The sequence below is a fragment of the Aquarana catesbeiana genome, linkage group LG06 (assembly GCF_042186555.1).
Source record: "Aquarana catesbeiana isolate 2022-GZ linkage group LG06, ASM4218655v1, whole genome shotgun sequence".
Classification (NCBI taxonomy): Eukaryota; Metazoa; Chordata; class Amphibia; order Anura; family Ranidae; genus Aquarana; species Aquarana catesbeiana.
The window spans coordinates 60,728,419-60,747,424 of record NC_133329.1 but is presented as its reverse complement, the minus strand read 5'-3'; the positions used below and the strand labels follow the sequence as shown (position 1 = coordinate 60,747,424).

The 19,006-nt window shown below is 42.7% G+C and overlaps 1 protein-coding gene across 5 annotated transcripts in view; it reads right to left on the bottom strand.

Annotated features, from left to right (window-relative positions):
- Window positions 1-19,006, bottom strand: part of LOC141148520 (calcium-binding protein 5-like) — a 56,739-nt gene that overhangs the window by 18,576 nt on the left and 19,157 nt on the right. For 2 of the 5 annotated variants that reach the window (XM_073636059.1, XM_073636061.1), the window contains exons 2-3: window positions 9,388-9,534; window positions 1,518-1,548 (exon numbers count right to left, since the gene is read on the bottom strand). In XM_073636059.1, coding sequence (XP_073492160.1) covers window positions 1,518-1,548; window positions 9,388-9,534 — 178 coding nt within the window. Of the gene's footprint in view, window positions 1-1,517; window positions 1,549-9,387; window positions 9,535-11,056; window positions 12,005-12,094; window positions 12,389-14,408; window positions 15,999-19,006 lie in introns of those variants that run through there. The other 3 variants (XM_073636058.1, XM_073636062.1, XM_073636060.1) reach the window with 3 other exon arrangements.

Below are 19,006 nucleotides of genomic sequence, written 5' to 3'. Positions count from 1 at the left end.
CCTTACATCAACTGTCCCCATTAGAGTGCCCCCTTACATCAGGGTCCCCATCAGAGTCTCCTCCTAAATTAGGGTCCCCATCAGTCCCACATTGCACTAAGGTCTCAATCAGAGTGTCCCCTTACATCAACTGTCCCCATCTGAGTGTCCCTTACATCAGGTGCCCCCATCAGAGTGCCCCCTTACTTTAAGATTCCCATCAGAGTGCCCCCTACATCAGTGTCCTCATCAGAGAGCCCCCTTACATCAACTGTCCCCATCAGAGTGCCCCCTTACATCAACTGTCCCCATCAGAGTGCCCCCTTACATCAACTGTCCCCATCAGAGTGCCCCCTTACATCAACTGTCCCCATCAGAATGCCCCCTTACATCAACTGTCCCCATCAGAATGCCCCCTTACATCAACTGTCCCCATCAGAGTTCCCCCTTACATCAACTTTCCCCATCAAAGCAACCCCTTACGTTAACTGTTTCGATGAGAGTGCCTCCTTACATATGATCAGTTACCCCATCAGAGTGCCCCCTTACATCAGGTGTCCCCATCAGAGTGCCCTCTTACATCAACTGTCCCCATCAAACCCCCCCTTACATCAACTGTCCCCATCAGAGCCCCCCTTACATCAACTGTCCCCATCAGAGCCCCCCTTACATCAACTGTCCCCATCAGAATGCCCCTTACATCAACTGTCCCCATCAGAGCCCCCCTTACATCAACTGTCCCCATCAGAATGCCCCTTACATCTGGTGTCCCCATCAGAGTCCCCTCCTAAATTAGGGTCTCCATCAGTCCCACATTGCACCAAGGTCTCCATCAGAGTCCCCCCTTACATCAACTGTCCCCATCAAAGCAACCCCTTACATTAACTGTTTTGATGAGAGTGCCCCCTTATATATGATCAGTTACCCCATCAGAGTGCCCCCTTACATCAGGGATCCCCATCACAGCGCTCTCTTACATCAATTGCCCCCATAAGACTGGCTCATGGATCAGTGAAAGCACCCTCAGAGACCTGGGGGGGCTCAACTAAAAATGGGGGTGGGGGCATATTCCACCCCAGCACCCCCCTAGATCCGAGCCTTGTGTGATCGGATCCTAAAGGTAGACTTGGGATTAGGATTTTTATTTTTCCTCCGTTGGAATTTATCAGGCTGGGGACACTTTAAAGGAGAAAGTCAGGAAGGTGCACAGCGGGCAGGCTGCCAATCGCCCACTACAGCCAGTCAGAAACGTTTTTTTTTATTCACCCAACAACAAGCTGCCATAGCTCACATTGTATCATGTGTGGCCTTAGCACATGCCAACGTATGGAGTATATGTGTGCGGTGCCAATTGCATAGCATGGCAGCCCAATGCATACACTATGACTATGGCCACAGTGCACGCTCCATGCATTACATTGCCAAGAATAGTGTAATCTATATACATTGAAGAATTCTGGACGGCGCCCACGCTGGCCTTTTGTAACAACACACCTTGAAAATGTAAGGGGGACATAAGCAGCAGAAATGATTCTTACCTTCAATCTCATCTGTTCCCAACTCCCGATACTGTGCAAAAAAAAGAGAAGACTGTGAGAAAAGGAAAGCAGATCGCCACACACAGAAATTCATCAATCTCAGGATATGAAGATTGCTACAAAGTTTACAGCTCCTCCCACCAGCCATGATCTGCCTGCATTGCATTGAGAAGCACAGAGACCCAGTGATGACATCACCGGGTACAGTATATAATAAGGTGTATAATGAAAACAGAAAGGTTTATATAAACATTTCATTAGCATGTTAATGTTGGTTGTCAGACATGTGCACCATCGAAAAATGTGTTTAGGTTCCTTTTCGTTTCCTTTGTTTTTTTTTTTTTTTTTCTTTTATGGGATCATTCGTTACGATCGGCATTCATAACTTCTGATAATTCGTAACTTCAGATGCATTCGTATTTATTACGTTCACTAACTAAAATAAATAGTATTTTAAAAAATATAATATATAAATATATAAATAAAAATATATAAAAAGTAAATCTAATCGATTCTAAATTAGCTGCTATGGTGCAGAGACCTGAATAGAAGAATTACTGACTTCAGCTATTTTACCTAGAATTTAATAGTTTATAATCATAAATAATAAATATTAATAATAATAAAAACAATGATAATAGTTAATTATTTAATTATAATATAAAATCCGAAAAACAAAATTATCCGAATGTAATCAATTAGTTAAACTTAGGTTGAATCGTTTTACGTTCTTTCGGATTTTAGTTCTTTCAGGTATTCATTCATTTGGATTTTTGTTCTTTCGGGTTTTTATTCATTCGGGTTTTCGTTCTTTCTGATTTTCGGGTTTTCGTTCATTCAGTTTTCATTCATTTGGATTTTTGTTCTTTCAGGTTTTCGGTCATTCGGATTTTTGTTCATTCTGGTTTTCATTCATTCGGGTTTTCACTTATTCGGTTATTCATTAATTCGGATTTTGGTTCTTTTGGATTTTGGTTCTTTCGGATTTTGGTTCTTTCGGTTTTTATTCATTCAGATTTTCGTTCTTTTGGATTTGCGTTCTTTCGGGTTTTCGTTCATTCAGTTTTCATTATATTGGATTTTGGTTCTTTCAGGTTTTTGTTCATTCAGTTTTCATTCATTTGGATTTTGGTTCTTTCGGGTTTTCGTTTATTCAGATTTTTCTTCATTCTGGTTCTCATTCATTCGGGTTTTCCCTTATTCGGGTATACATTCATTTGGATTTTTGTTCTTTCAGGTTTTCGTTCTTTCAGGTTTTTGTTCATTCAGATTTTCGTTCTTTCGGATTTTCGTTCTTTCGGGTTTTTATGCATTTGGATTTTCGTTCTTTCGGGTTTTTATTCATTTGGATTTTCATTCTTTCGGATTTTCGTTCTTTCAGATTTTCATTCTTATCGAGTTTTCGTTCATTCGGTTTTCATTCATTTGGATTTTTGTTCTTTCGGGTTTTCGTTCATTCTGGTTTTCGTTCATTCGGGTTTTCACTTATTCGGATATTCATTCATTTGGATTTTTATTCTTTCGGGTGTTTGTTCTTTTGGTTTTTATTCATTCGGATTTTCATTCTTTCAGGTTTTTATTCATTCAGATTTTCGTTCTTTCGGATTTTCGTTCTTTTGGATTTTCGTTCGGATTTTCGTTCTTTTGGGTTTTTATTCATTCGGATTTCCATTCTGACAATTTGTATGCATTTGTCAAAAGAGTCTTTCGTTCGTTCGGATGCTTCCAAATGAACGAATGTGCCGAATTTCATCTAAAAACGAATTCGTACCGAAACGAATTGCACATGTCTACTAGGTTCACACAACTGTGGGTGACAAATGCGTTTTGGTGCAGCGCGATTTTGGAAAAGGGTCAGGGGCTTCTTTTCTGCATTTCTTGCACATTGAAATGAATGGGCTGCCTTACATGCAACGCATGGGAACGCACTGAAACCACAGACACGCACATGTGCTCCGGCTTACGCAGAGGTGTGAACCAAAGCTAAAACATTCTTCTTATTGCATATAGCCGATCTTATTTTTAAAATAAGCATTTGTTCCTTACATCTTCCTTCCCCTCTCTCCTTTAGACCGTAAGCACTTGTGGCAAAAGCCCTGAACATGTATATTTTATCTTTCTTGCAGCTTGCGAACCCCAACACCGTGCACAATATGTCGCGTGTTACAGAAATAAAGTGTAAAATAAGAGTATAAAAAAATCATATATAAAGATAAATTAGAATGAATAAATAAGGATTGCAATCCCCAGCATGACCTTCATGTTTAGTGCTGACTGGGCATTCTGGGAGTTGTAGTTCCTCAACAGCAGTACACCAGAGGCTGCAGTCACATATATAATACATATATAGTACATATATAGGTCTCTTTAAGGAGGCCAAAATTTTAGGGTTTTTTTTAATCTAAATTAGCATTAACATTCATGACTGACAGTCTTTAACCACTTGCCGACCGCCTCACGCATATATACGTGAACAGAGCGGCACGGCAAGGCAAAATCACGTACCTGGTACGTGATTGCCTTCCCGCAGGCGGGGGGGGGCGATCGGACCCCCCCCCCCCGGTGCCAGCGGCGGTCGGCATTTGTCTGGCAGCGATCAGAGATGAGGGGGAGGCCATCCGATCGTGGCCCCCCTCTCGCGATCGCTCCCAGCCAATGAGAAACATCCCCTGCCTGTGTATAGTACACAGAGGCAGAGGATGTGACGTCATCTCTCCTCGGCTCGGCAGTTGCCGTTCCGACGCCGAGGAGAGAAGACATCAAAGTAAGTGTAAAACACAAACACACACAGTAGAACATGCCAGGCACACTAAACACCACCGATCCCCCCCCCCCCAATCACCCCCCCCCTGTCACAAACTGACACCAAGCTGTTTTTTTTTTTTTTTCCTGATTACTGATTGGTGTCAGTTTGTGACAGTTAGAAGTGTTAGGTCAGTGAGTGTTAGGCCCCCTGTAGGTCTAGGGTACCCCCCTAACCCCCCCTAATAAAGTTTTAACCCCTTGATCACCCCCTGTCACCAGTGTCGCTAAGCGATCATTTTTCTGATCGCTATATTAGTGTCACTGGTGACGCTAGTTAGGGACGTAAATATTTAGGTTCGCCGTCAGCGTTTTATAGCGACAGGGACCCCCATATACTATCTAATAAATGTTTTAACCCCTTGATGGCCCCCTAGTTAACCCTTTCACCACTGATCACCGTATAACCGTTACGGGTGACACTGGTTAGTTCGTTTATTTTTTATAGTGTCAGGGCACCCGCTGTTTATTACCGAATAAAGGTTTAGCCCCCTGATCGCCCGGCGGTGATATGCGTCGCCCCAGGCAGCGTCAGATTAGCGCCAGTAGCGCTAACACCCACGCACGCAGCATACGCCTCCCTTAGTGGTATAGTATCTGTACAGATCAATATCTGATCAGATCAGATCTATACTAGCGTCCCCAGCAGTTTAGGGTTCCCAAAAAAGCAGTGTTAGCGGGATCAGCCCAGATACCTGCTAGCACCTGCGTTTTGCCCCTCCGCCCGGCCCAGCCCAGCCCACCCAAGTGCAGTATCGATCGATCACTGTCACTTACAAAACACTAAACGCATAACTGCAGCGTTCGCAGAGTCAGGCCTGATCCCTGCGATCGCTAACAGTTTTTTTTTTTTTGGTAGCGTTTTGGTGAACTGGCAAGCGCCAGCGGCCTAGTACACCCCGGTCGTAGTCAAACCAGCACTGCAGTAACACTTGGTGACGTGGCGAGTCCCATAAGTGCAGTTCAAGCTGGTGAGGTGGCAAGCACAAGTAGTGTCCCGCTGCCACCAAGAAGACAAACACAGGCCCGTCGTGCCCATAGTGCCCTTCCTGCTGCATTCGCCAATCCTAATTGGGAACCCACCGCTTCTGCAGCGCCCGTACTTCCCCCATTCACATCCCCAACCAAATGCAGTCGGCTGCATGAGAGGCATTTTTATGTCCTCCCGAGTACCCCTACCCAACGAACCTCCCCAAAAAAGATGTCGTGTCTGCAGCAAGCGCGGATATAGGCGTGACACCCGCTATTATTGTCCCTCCTGTCCTGACAATCCTGGTCTTTGCATTGGTGAATGTTTTGAACGCTACCATTCACTAGTTGAGTATTAGCATAGGGTACAGCATTGCACAGACTAGGCACACTTTCACAGGGTCTCCCAAGATGCCATCGCATTTTGAGAGACCCGAACCTGGAACCGGTTACGGTTATAAAAGTTACAGTTACAAAAAAAAGTGTAAAAAAAAAAAAAAACACAAACAAAAATAAAAAAAAATAAATAGTTGTCGTTTTATTGTTCTCTCTCTCTCTATTCTCTCTCTATTGTTCTGCTCTTTTTTACTGTATTCTATTCTGCAATGTTTTATTGTTATTATGTTTTATCAGGTTTGCTTTTCAGGTATGCAATTTTTTATACTTTACTGTTTACTGTGTTTTATTGTTAACCATTTTTTTGTCTTCAGGTACGCCATTCACGACTTTGAGTGGTTATACCAGAATGATGCCTGCAGGTTTAGGTATCATCTTGGTATCATTCTTTTTAGCCAGCGGTCGGCTTTCATGTAAAAGCAATCCTAGCAGCTAATTAGCCTCTAGACTGCTTTTACAAGCAGTAGGAGGGAATGCCCCCCCCCCCCCCCCCACCGTCTTCCGTGTTTTTCTCTGGCTCTCCTGTCTCAACAGGGAACCTGAGAATGCAGCCGGTGATTCAGCCAGCTGACCATAGAGCTGATCAAAGACCGGAGTGGCTCCAAACATCTCTATGGCCTAAGAAACTGGAAGCTACGAGCATTTTATGACTTAGATTTCGCCGGATGTAAACAGCGCCATTGGGAAATTGGGAAAGCATTTTATCACACCGATCTTGGTGTGGTCAGATGCTTTGAGGGCAGAGGAAAGATCAAGGGTCTAATAGACCCCAATTTTTCCAAAAAAGAGTACCTGTCACTACCTATTGCTATCATAGGGGATATTTACATTGAGATAACACTAAAAATGATTAAAAAAATGAAAGGAACAGCTTAAAAATAAGATAAAAAAGCAAAAAAATAATAAAGAAAAAAAAAAAAAAGCACCCCTGTCCCCCCTGCTCTCGCGCTAAGGCGAACGCAAGCGTTGGTCTGGCGTTAAATGTAAACAGCAATTGCACCATGCATGTGAGGTATCACCGCGAACGTCAGATTGAGGGCAGTAATTTTAGCAGTAGACCTCCTCTGTAAATCTAAAGTGGTAACCTGTAAAGGCTTTTAAAGGCTTTTAAAAATGTATTAATTTTGTTGCCACTGCACGTTTGTGCGCAATTTTAAAGCATGTCATGTTTGGTATCCATGTACTCGGCCTAAGATCATCTTTTTTATTTCATCAAACATTTGGGCAATATAGTGTGTTTTAGTGCATTAAAATTTTAAAAAGTGTGTTTTTTCCCAAAAAAATGCGTTTGAAAAATCGCTGCGCAAATACTGTGTGAAAAAAAAAATGAAACACCCACCATTTTAATCTGTAGGGCATTTGCTTTAAAAAAAATATATAATGTTTGGGGGTTCAAAGTAATTTTCTTGCAAAAAAAAATAATTTTTTCATGTAATCAAAAAGTGTCAGAAAGGGCTTTGTCTTCAAGTGGTTAGAAGAGTGGGTGATGTGTGACGTAAGCTTCTAAATGTTGTGCATAAAATGCCAGGACAGTTCAAAACCCCCCCAAATGACCCCATTTTGGAAAGTAGACACCCCAAGCTATTTGCTGAGAGGCATGTCGAGTCCATGGAATATTTTACTAAATGATATATTGCTCAAACATGCCATGGGAATATGTGAAATTACACCCCAAAATAAATTCTGTTGCTTCTCCTGAGTACGGGGATACCACATGTGTGAGACTTTTTGGGAGCCTAGCCGCGCACGGGACCCCGAAAACCAAGCACCGCCTTCAGGCTTTCTAAGGGCGTAAATTTTTTAATTCACTCTTCACTGCCTATCACAGTTTCGGAGGCCATGGAATGCCCAGGTGGCACAAACCCCCCCCCAAATGACCCCATTTTGGAAAGTAGACACCCAAAGCTATTTGCTGAGAGGTATAGTGAGTATTTTGCAGACCTCACTTTTTGTCACAAAGTTTTGAAAATTGAAAAAAGAAAAAAAAAAATTTTTTCTGGTCTTTCTTCATTTTCAAAAACAAATGAGAGCTGCAAAATACTCACCATGCCTCTTAGCAAATTGCTTGGGGTGTCTACTTTCCAAAATGGGGTCATTTGGGGGGGGGTTTGTGCCATCTTGGCATTTTGTGGCCTTCAAAACTGTGATAGGCAGCGAGGAGTGAAATCAAAAATGTATGCCCTTAGAAATCCTGAAGGCGGTGCTTGGTTTTTGGGGCCCCGTACGCGGCTAGGCTCCCAAAAAGTCCCACACATGTGGTATCCCCGTACTCAGGAGAAGCAGCTGAATGTATTTTGGGGTGCAATTCCACATATGCCCATGGCCTGTGTGAGCAATAACTTTTGCGCAAACCAATAAATATACGCTTATTGACATTTTTTTTACCAAAGACATGTGGCCGAATACATTTTGGCCTAAATGTATGACTAAAATTGAGTTTATTGGATTTTTTTTATAACAAAAAGTAGAAAATATCATTTTTTTTCAAAATTTTCGGTCTTTTTCCGTTTATAGCGCAAAAAATAAAAACGGCAGAGGTGATCAAATACCATCAAAAGAAAGCTCTATTTGTGGGAAGAAAAGGACGCAAATTTCGTTTGGGTACAGCATTGCATGACCGCGCAATTAGCAGTTAAAGCGACGCAGTGCCGAATTGTAAAAAGTGCTCTGGTCAGGAAGGGGGTAAAACCTTCCGGGGCTGAAGTGGTTAAAAACATCACAGGCTGATATAATGCAGAAATAATTAGGTTTACATTTAGGCTTTCAGTGGCAAGTAATCAGCAGTGGTAAAGTGCCAAATAATGAGCAGTGGTAAAGTGCCAAATAATCAGCACTGGAAAAGTGCCAAATAATCAGCAGTGGAAAAGTGACAAATAATCAGCAGTGGTAAAGTGCCAAATAATGAGCAGTGGTAAAGTGCCAAATAATCAGCAGTGGAAAAGTGCCAAATAATGAGCAGTGGTAAAGTGCCAAATAATCAGCAGTGGTAAAGTGCCAAATAATCAGCAGTGGAAAAGTGCCAAATAATCAGCAGTGGTAAAGTGCCAAATAATAAGCAGTGGTAAAGTGCCAAATAATCAGCAGTGGAAAAGTGTCAAATAATCAGCAGTGGTCCCCCCCGTACTCACCCCTCCATGGTCCCTCGCACTCAGCCCCTCCGCAGTTTCCTCAGCTTCTCCTCCCGGGCCTACCCGATCTGCCTCCTGTCCTGATTGGCTGGGAGGAGAAGCCGGAAGACAATAGCGAATATTGATTCGCTAGTGTCACAATTGGGTGGATTTGGGGCACAGTGCTCTGCGCCCACCCTTTCTCAGCCAATTAGAGCCTCATGCTCTAATCATGTGGCATGAAAAAAAAAAAACTAATAGAAACCTATGAGTCCGGTGCCCCGCATGCAAACTAGGGGGGCGGCACCCCTTATGGACCGGCCGCTCCTGCTGTTCAAACTAATAATAAACCTTTAGAAATTCAGAGGGGAGGACAATTGATGGAGAAATTGGCGATTACAGACAACACAGAAAAAGTCTGAAAAAGTCTAGTGTTCCCTTACAACTTGTTCCACCAATCAAATCCAAAGCCAACAGTTGACAGTTATAAGGACAGTTGTAGAATTCCCATCTGAACTGTAATGATTTTTCTATGGAGCACAAGAGGCAGTTTTTCATTTCAGACCTCCGTACAGGTAATATTGGCAGATACTCACCCCCTGCTTCTCCGCAATGCCCTTACGTAGGAAGATACAAGCTGGGCCAAATCCCTGCATGCCAGTGCCAAGGGTCAGGACTGGTAATGCCAACTCGGGGTCTGTTACAGCAAGCTTCCGGCGAAACCTTGACACCGCTCCTACCGCCTAGGAGAGAAGAGGGGAGGAGTCAAGAAAAAAATTAAAATAATCCAATGTGTAAATAAATGTACATGCAGATAGATAGATAAATAGATAGATAGATAGATAGATAGATAGATAGATAGATAGATAGATAGATAGATAGATAGATAGATAGATAGATAGATAGATAAAAGGCGAAAGGATAGATAGAAAGATAGATAGATACACGAAAGATGGAAAGATAGATAGATCCATAGAAGATAGAGTGCTGCACAAACTTTACCAACTTTCTAAACTCTATTAACATTATAATAAGAATAATAGATAGATAGATAGATAGATAGATAGATAGATAGATAGATAGATAGATAGATAGATAGATAGATAGATAGATAGATAGATAATTTATAAAGAGATGGACATGCAATAGATAGACAGACACAGGGGCGGACTGACCATTGAGCCACTCGGGCACTGCCCGAGGGCCCTGGGCCACTAGGGGGCCCCATCAGGGTTGCCAGCCTTAGTAAAACCAGGGACAGTATGGACCAGGGACAGCCAATAGACAGTATGGACCAGGGACAACCAATAGAAACATGTCTATGTATACTGTGTGTACATGTATGTGTATACTGTGTGTGTGTGTATACTATGTGGCCCCATAATCTCTGATTGCCAGGGGGGCCCCATAATCTCCTATTGCCCCGGGACCCCATGAGTTGTCAGTCCGCCCCTGGACAGACATTTAGGGGATTTACGAAAACTGGAGCACACAGATTGTGATATGGTCAGCTTCTAAATTCAGCTTGTTCAATAAGCTTTCACGATAAAACCTGGAAGCTGATTGGCTACCATACACAGCTGCATACCCATACTGCATATAAAGATAGATAGATAGATAGAAAGATAGATCACACATCAATCTCTCACACATGAATGTATCCGGCACTGATATATTTCTGTATGTATGATTTGGATTTTGTTGTATACTTTTAACAATTAGTTTGGTGGTAACAGCTGGTGATGTCTCTAGTCAAGAACATGTATGAATGTATCTACCTCTAAACATTCGATGTCCTTCATGTCCTAACCTATGAAAATCTCCTGAATGATATGTTTATTGAATATATTGAATATATGCATTATGTGTGGAGTTATACTTTTATACCATCTATAGTGGAAGGAAGAAATATCTATTATATTAGAATTCTATTCATAAGGTTACTAGTTAGCTACATACATTATCATTTTAGTTATAGTTTTGTCCATGCTGTATATTCTGATACATAAGATGCCATTTTGTTATCTATAAAAGTAATTAAATAAAACATTTTAAGGGCTTGTTTATAATAATAAACATGAGTGGTAGGAAAACCGGGCTCTCAGTGACCAAACAGACCCTTTCTTTCATTTTCCCAAAGAGCCCCAGATAAACCTGACTGGCCAACATGGTAAACAACACATTTTCATTCAAATTTCTTTTCCTGTGTTTTTTTTATAAACAGCCTGCATAGCACCCAAAACACTCAACGAGATTGTCACCCACCTTTTTCCCCGAAACGTGAACCCTTCTTCCCTACACGGGATCGCCCAACAAGGATAAAAAGACAGAAAACAGAATGTAGACAGCTCGGTGAGCAATGGAGCTACAAGGGTAGAGCAGTGTTGGGTGATGAAGGTCACTCAAGAGTCAACCTTTTTTTGGAAGGCTGAGGAAGAACGTTGAAGTAGACACAACGAAGGGCAAGGGTATGGACGAGCGTGAGACTGGGTAGTCTAAACAATAAGATCCTTTGATTTAAAAAAGGCTACGAAAGAGGTAGATGTTGATATGGAAAGGAGAGGAGCGTAGACGATGGACGCCACAGCAGCTATGGGAGTGGATTGGTTTTAGAGATCACCAGAAAGAGGATAAAACAGATTATATAACATGCCTCCTCTCGGACTCTAAACATCTGCTGAATTAAGAGCCCCCCCTTCGGCCGGGACATCTGGCGAATCAGTTTGGGATATGGAAACAGCAGCTGGGCTCCAGGAATATTAGCCGCCTGCGCTTAAATGTATGGGCTAGTCCGTTCATTTCATGTCTTCTTATACCAGTTGGATATCCTTGTCTAGATTGTCATCCGGCTCTTCAAGGTTCTAAGGCCAACCAGAGGAGGCTTCTAGAGATATCAGACTTCTATTATCCAGCTTTTATGTCTTTGTTCACATCACGGTTTGTATCACCATCCACAATGTGAGCTTTGATGGTCCTAGTGGTCACCTTCAACCGTATGAACACTTCACACTGGTCAAGAGGTGAAGGAAATAACTTTTTGGCATCTACTACACAGACTTTTTGTAATGGCACCCCCCCCCCTCCTGATTTAACAGCCACTCCTACTATTATCCACGACACCTGGTCTTCATGCCACACATAGTCATAGTCATGATATGGTCATTATGCCACACCCCCATATACCCCTTATTTAATGTTGGTGGTGAAAGGTTTTACAAATGCTAAGCCTCAATGATACATACAACAAAAAGGCTGCTATACAGTCCAACTATCATAAAGCATAATTTTTATATAAACATCTACCTTTTCTGATGCCAATGAGTGCTAAAGGGTAATGAAGTCAAGAACAATTGGGACAACCCGAGCATTGAGACACTTTATTTCCGCAGAAATGAAGTTCCACAGGGGCCCCCTGTTGGCCAAACTATTAAATACAATGGCAAAGAAAATAAAGTTGTCTCATGACCCATAATCGAAACTTCCTAAAAGCTGATAAGTTCTGTATTTTAAAACCACAAAAGCAGAGTTTTGCATCTGGGAGTATCGAAACACTAAACTTGAACAATTTCCTTTTCCTCTGCTTCACGTATCTTGTATTGCTTGAGGAATATATTTGCAGCCTGACTGATTTTACCCAAAGCATAGATGTGTATACACATTTATATATTTTTGCAATATTAAAAAAAATATATTTTATTTTTTTTTACTAACTTTTAATTGCTTTTTAATTCAGCCAGTTTATCAGCATAGCCTGGGATTATCTGAACAAACATCTTAGGACCTGATTAATACTGATGTCAACATGTCATGGCAATGCCTAAAAATTCCAATCCTGTTTATTCTCACTGACCTTTTAGAAAATATTTATGGTCTGTATGAGCATGTAGGAGGGCCTCTGAGCTATCAACTTTTTATTGCTTTTTCTTTTATGACTTTTCAAAACCTAAGCTAATGGGTTGAAATTTTACGAAAATAGATTTTGTTTTGATCACCAGCGGTGCCATTTCAAAGTGAATTGTAGCACCATAAGGCACCTTCGATGGACAAACACAGATTTGAAAAGGCAGCTAGTTCCCTTAAAATGTATAACATATCTCGAAACATTGACTGGCAGCAGAAAGAGAGCTGTGTACAACAGATCGAGGCAACTTATGCACTTTAGAGCACATTTCAACAGTCAAGAACTGTAGAAATGGTCCCGGAGAGTAGATGCCACGGATGGGGCAAGTTCAGAGATGTTTGCAACCCCTGGAGACACCTGACCATCGGAGATGTTGTGGGACTACAAAGGAGGGCATTATGAGCTTGGTTCTCTTTGGCTCCATTGAGTCCACCCTGTGGACTGGGGGAAAGTTGATCATTCTTTTTTATCGTAGACTAGACCTTCCTGACCTGTAGGCACAACAAGAAGTAAGAGGAACTCTCTCCAAAGTAAGGAAGACAATTCCCCCGGGAACGAGTATCCCAATTGGAAGATGTCCTCTCTTTTCGTGATTCTGTGGAAACTCAAAATGTAAAATTTTTCCCCTTACTTTCCATTCCAGAGACAATGATCAACAGGACAAATAATTAGTAATTAAATACTTACATTAAATAATTAAATAATTAAATTTAATTAAATAATAAAATTAAATAATTTAATTAATTAATTAATTAATTATTAATTAGGGTTAATGGGTTAGGGACACAGACAGCAATAAAAACCATGCAAAGGTTCTAACTCTTTGCCATTCTACCCCAAAAAAAAAAAAAAAACAATTTTGCATTTTAATACATTTTAAACCAAACTAAATATAAAGATTGGAGTAATAATCCACAAAGAATATAACATAACATAACATAACATGTAACATTTGAATCATCCATGCCTTCAAATATCCTATGAAGTATATAGAGTCTTTATTCTTGAAGATATATAGTCCCTACCAAGACAAACTAATGGGACTTTAAAAGCACCACACCAAAATTAAAAAATTGTTCATTTTATTTGTACAAAAAGCTTAAAAAGCTTAAAACAAGAAGACAACCTGACAATATGGGTTGTACAAATAAAATGAACAATTTTTAAATTTTGGTGTGGTACCTTTAAAGCTCTGTTACAGTAGTTTGTATTGGTAGGGACTTTATATCTTTTAGTTTCACTTATTGGGGGAAGGTGGTACAAGTAAAACCATGTGAACTCTATAGGTTGCAGTCTGTAGTCCCCTTCCCATTTTTTTCTGTAGCGTATGCATCTTTAGTCTTAAAGCAAAAGGATAGCCAGGTAAAGAATGGAATCCAAAATGCCGGTCAAGGTTCCCGTCTATCCAGGTCATGGTTGAGCCAGCAGTAGAAGTCACTTTCAACTGGATTTGTTTGGCAGTGTCGAAGAAATGGCTTGGATAAGCTCCAAAACGTCATCAACATTACAGAACAAGTCCGGTTGAAGGTGACCAACTCCTTTTAGCTAATGGAAACCAAAGTAGATCACTTTAAAAGGAAACAACCGACCTTTGCAAGAAAGCGTTGCAATATAAATTCAAGGCATAGCAAACAATATTCTGAACATAGAAACAAATTAAAAACCCAACATAATACTATTTTACATTGAAGTTTACCACCAGGCTTCCATACTTACTTTTGGAATGACCTCTATCTGTAGGCTTTGGCCATGATTGCCCACATTACCCATCCTTCCAGTCACTCTTCACCCCAGTAGAGAGCTTCCATAAAACAAGGCATAGTGATTGGTCTCTAAACTACGCTCATTGCATTCTTGAGCATCTACCACATTCTGTAGCTCCAGGTTCTAACATGTGGTGTGGTCGGCACTCTACAGCACGAATGGAGATCGTGCATGTGAACATCGTTAGTGAAAAGCCTTGTGCATCTGGAGGGGTCTGCTGGATGACTCTATGACAATTATATTCTGGAAGTGAGTGGAATTCATGCACATGAAAGTGACAAGTAAATTGGGACAGAGAGAACCGTGGAGGGGGAGAGTGACAGTGACAGATGGGCGCCCAGATCTATGCCGTCCAGGAGTTAAAGCTTGCTACGTTGGGATTAGCAGATGACTATTCGCAGTCCAATATAATAACTTAACTTGACGAAGGAGATTACCGTGTTTGTCCCGTGCAGTGAATCCTGAAGGAAGCCGCTTGTAACCTTGGGCTAGTTAATTTGGCTCAATTCATGGTGTTTAAAGCTGGGGATTATTTTTATTTTTTTTTATGCCTGGGCAGACGTGAGAATTAATGATGTCTCAGAAAGGAAATCAGCTAGTGGGTCACTACGGTGTGGTAGGCCAGTTTATCAGCATAGCCTGGGATTATCTGAACAAAATCTTGTGACCTGATTAATATTGATGTCAACATGTCACGGCAATTCCTAAAAATTCCAATCCTGTTTCATCTCACTGACCTTTTAGAAAACATTTATGGTCTGTATGAGGTTGTAGGAGGACCTCTGAGCGTCCGGGTTGTTACCGGACCTACAGAGGGTCCACTACAATCTCTTGATGTCCTCATTACAGGCCTGGATAGGAGCGCTACACACTTTCTTGCTGAGGCCTCATATACTAACGTGGTCAAGACTAACAGTTACTTCTACAGCTGGGACCAGTACGACATGGGTGCCCTGGCGTTTTTGCTAGTGCACTTGGGAACCCTACCCATTCACTGCAGGTAGTTACATGTGTAGGCAGGTGCAGGTTAACCTCCATATATGAGTGGCGCTGTACGTCCACCTTGCAGGCAGGGCCGTCTTTAAGGCAGGGCAAAAGGGGCAGCTGCCCTGGGCCCTGTCATTGTTGTGGGGACCAAAGCAGCTGCCTCATACTTGCCAACTATCCCAGTGTAAATTCACTTGTCCCTTGAAGTTTTAGTCCTGTGCTGTGTCCCGATATCTCAGTGTGAAGTGCTGCTACTAATGCTGCCCAGCTCTGCCCTATTGTTGTGTACAGATGACTCACCTGCAGACCCTTTGTTTACATTTAAATAACCGGCACTCATATGTAAATAGCGGCGGCATTACTAAGTAAAAAGCTGCGGCCGGTGGCACTGATATGTAAGTAAAGGCGGCATTCATATGTATCTCATGCTCCCCTGCAGTGAGGAGATGATGTGCTGTAACCTCTAGCAACCAATCAGTGAGCAGTATTACTGTACATTAATCTCTAGCAACCAATTAATAAGCAGAAATAATTTGCTGTAACCTCTAGCAACTAATCAGTGAGCCATAATGTGTGCTGTAACCTCTAGCAAGCAGTCAGTAAGCAGTAATGATATGCTGTAACCGCTGGCAACCAATCACAATTGATGCCTGATCTGATACAGTAAACTGATTTTAAGTCTAGCTGCTATTTATTGTATGCCTCAGAGCAGGTTGAGAGCGAAATTGCATGGGGGGGGGGGGGGGGGGGGCCCAAGAAAATTTTTGCCCAGGGTCCAATCAATATTAAAGACGGCCCTGCTTGCAGGGAAAGTGGAGGGCAACAGAAATATTTATTCCTCTTAGTGCTCGGCACGGTCATCTGATGGGCTTATGTCTGATTTGACACTGCCACCGGGGTGACCTCGCAGCCATCTTTGGTGAGGGCAGAGCTCATAGAAAGACCTGGCCCACTGCTATTGGCATGCATTCTTCATGTGGTGGGGTTAGAGACAGGAACCCGCCTGACAGGGAGAGTGAACCTGGCTCATAAGTTTCCAGAGAAAGGACAGTATAGGGACTGGTGCAATCTTCTTGGGGAACTTTTCCACACTGCTACTGCATCTGCCTGCTCACCGCCTCTGTGACAGTTGCCATTGGCCTCGGTTTACCACTCTTCTGCTGTGAGTTTAGTCTCCTGTCTTGAGTGCTGCTGATTGGTTATCACTATTTCATATGCATGGTAACACACATTGGGGTGCACTGAAAGGTGGGTGCATTCTGTTGGTGAGTTGGCGCTGCACCACAGTACATGCGTTGCAGTTAAATGCATTCGAATGGGTGTTTTACTGCGCCATATAGTAATGCAATGTTGTAATGGACTCGAAATAAAATAAACCTAACCCCCCCCCCCCAACAAAAAGAATCTAAATTACTTCTTATGACCTACTATTATTAAAATATACTAATATCTGTATGTAAGGACAGTTACACAAAAGAGTTTTTTGGCCTCAGTTCATCATCAGTTTTCAACTTGCACCCTCTAGTGGCAGAATAGGGAATTGGCATGTGAATTGACAGTCTGCATTTTAGCTTTCTGTCCCCATTATAACCACATAGATCCCAACTGATTTTGAGGGACTGTCCCTGATTCGAAACAAAGTCCCTCTGTCCCGCATTTGTCCCTCATTTTGGCCTGATCTATATAGTTGTATATAAAATGCACTTAGAAATTTGTAAATTTCAAAAGCCATTATAAAGGAATAGGAGTGATAAAAAAAAAGCACTAAACTAATCTTTTTTTTTTTTTGTATGATTCTCCTTTAACCACTTCAATACCGGCAATTTCACCCCCTTCCTGCCCAAGCCAATTTTCAGCTTTCAGCACTGTCACATTTTGAATGACAATTGCGCGGTCATCCATCACTGTACTCATATGACATTTTTATCATTTCTTTTCACACCAATAGAGCTTTCTTTTGGTGGTATTTAATCACTGCTGGGTTTTTTTTTTTTTTGCTAAACAAATTAAAAAATACAGAAAAAGGAGTTTTTTAAGTTTCTGTCAAAATTTTTTGTAAATAAGTAATTTTTCTCCTTCACTGATGTGCGCTGATGAGGCAAAACTTATGGGCACTGATGAGATGGCACTGTAGGGCAATGATAGGTGACATTGATGGGCACTGATAGGTGGCGCAGATAGGCGGCACTGATGGGCGGTACTGATGGGTGGCAGCGGTGGGCACTGTTGGGTGGCACTGATGGGCAGGCACTGATGGGCACTGAAAGGCAGCACTGACTGGCATCAGTGATGTGCGCTGATGAGGCAAAACTTATGGGCACTGATGAAATGGCACTGTAGGGCACTGATGAGGAGGCACTAATATGCCACACTGATGGGCACTGATAGGTGGCACTGATATGCGGCACTGATGAGCACTGATAGGTGGCACTGATGTGCGGCACTGATGAGCACTGATAGGCGGCACTGATGGGCACTGATAGTTGACATTGATGTGCACTGATAGGTGGTGCAGATAGGCGGCACTGATGGGTGGCAGCGGTGGGCACTGTTGAGTGGCACTGATGGGCGGCACTGATGAGCAGGCACTGATGGGCACTGAAAGGCAGCACTGACTGGCATCATTGATGGGCACTGACTGGCACCACTGATGGGCACTGACTGGCATCACTGATGTGCGCTGACTGGCATTACTGATGGCCACAAATTGGCATCACTGATAGGCACAGATTGGCATCACTGATAGGCACGGGCTGGCATCACTGATGGGCACTGTTGGGGTTGCACTGATAATCAGAGCAGTGATGATCATTCCCCTATTTATCTGTACAGGTCTCCCCTGCGAGGAGATGCCGCAGATCGTCTCTCCTCGCCTCACATTCTGTCAGTGTGAGGCGAGGAGAGCCGATTACCGGCACTTCCGTGTTTGCATGTGATCGGCTGTGATTGGACACAGCTGATCACATGGGTAAAGAGCCGCGTCATCAGCTCTTTACCAAGATCAGGGTCACGCCGTGTCCTGGGGGACACAACACGTCTGTGATCGATGCGCTGCGCACCCCCACGGGAGTGCAAGAGCGGTGAGACTGGGGCGGCGTCATATGATGTCGTCCCCCAATGAGAGAAGACTCCGCCCACTGTCATTAAACTATACAGCTGGGGGGAGGTGGTTAAGGGGGCGTGCATATGTACGCCTACATATTTTTGCTCATAGGTGTCCCTCGTTCCCATCTGGAAATGTTGGGCTGTATCCAACCTGAGTCTATACTTACTGCTTGTTCCCTGAGCTGTATAATAAAAGCCAACGTTCTCAGGTATTACTGTTTGTCTCTCTCTCTCCAAATCAGCCACATCCAGAGAGGAAAAGTCTATCCCTGGTCTGTATGCTGCAGTGAGGACCTTTGCTGTTGAGAGCAGCGGCCTCTCTGCAGAGGTCCAACAAACCCCAGAGAGTCACATGCCAGGGCTCTGCAATCAGCCAATCTCACACTCCATGTGGATTGCAGAGCTCTAGATTGTGACTTGGTGGGTGTCAGGCTGCTGCGGAGAGGCCGCTGCTCTCG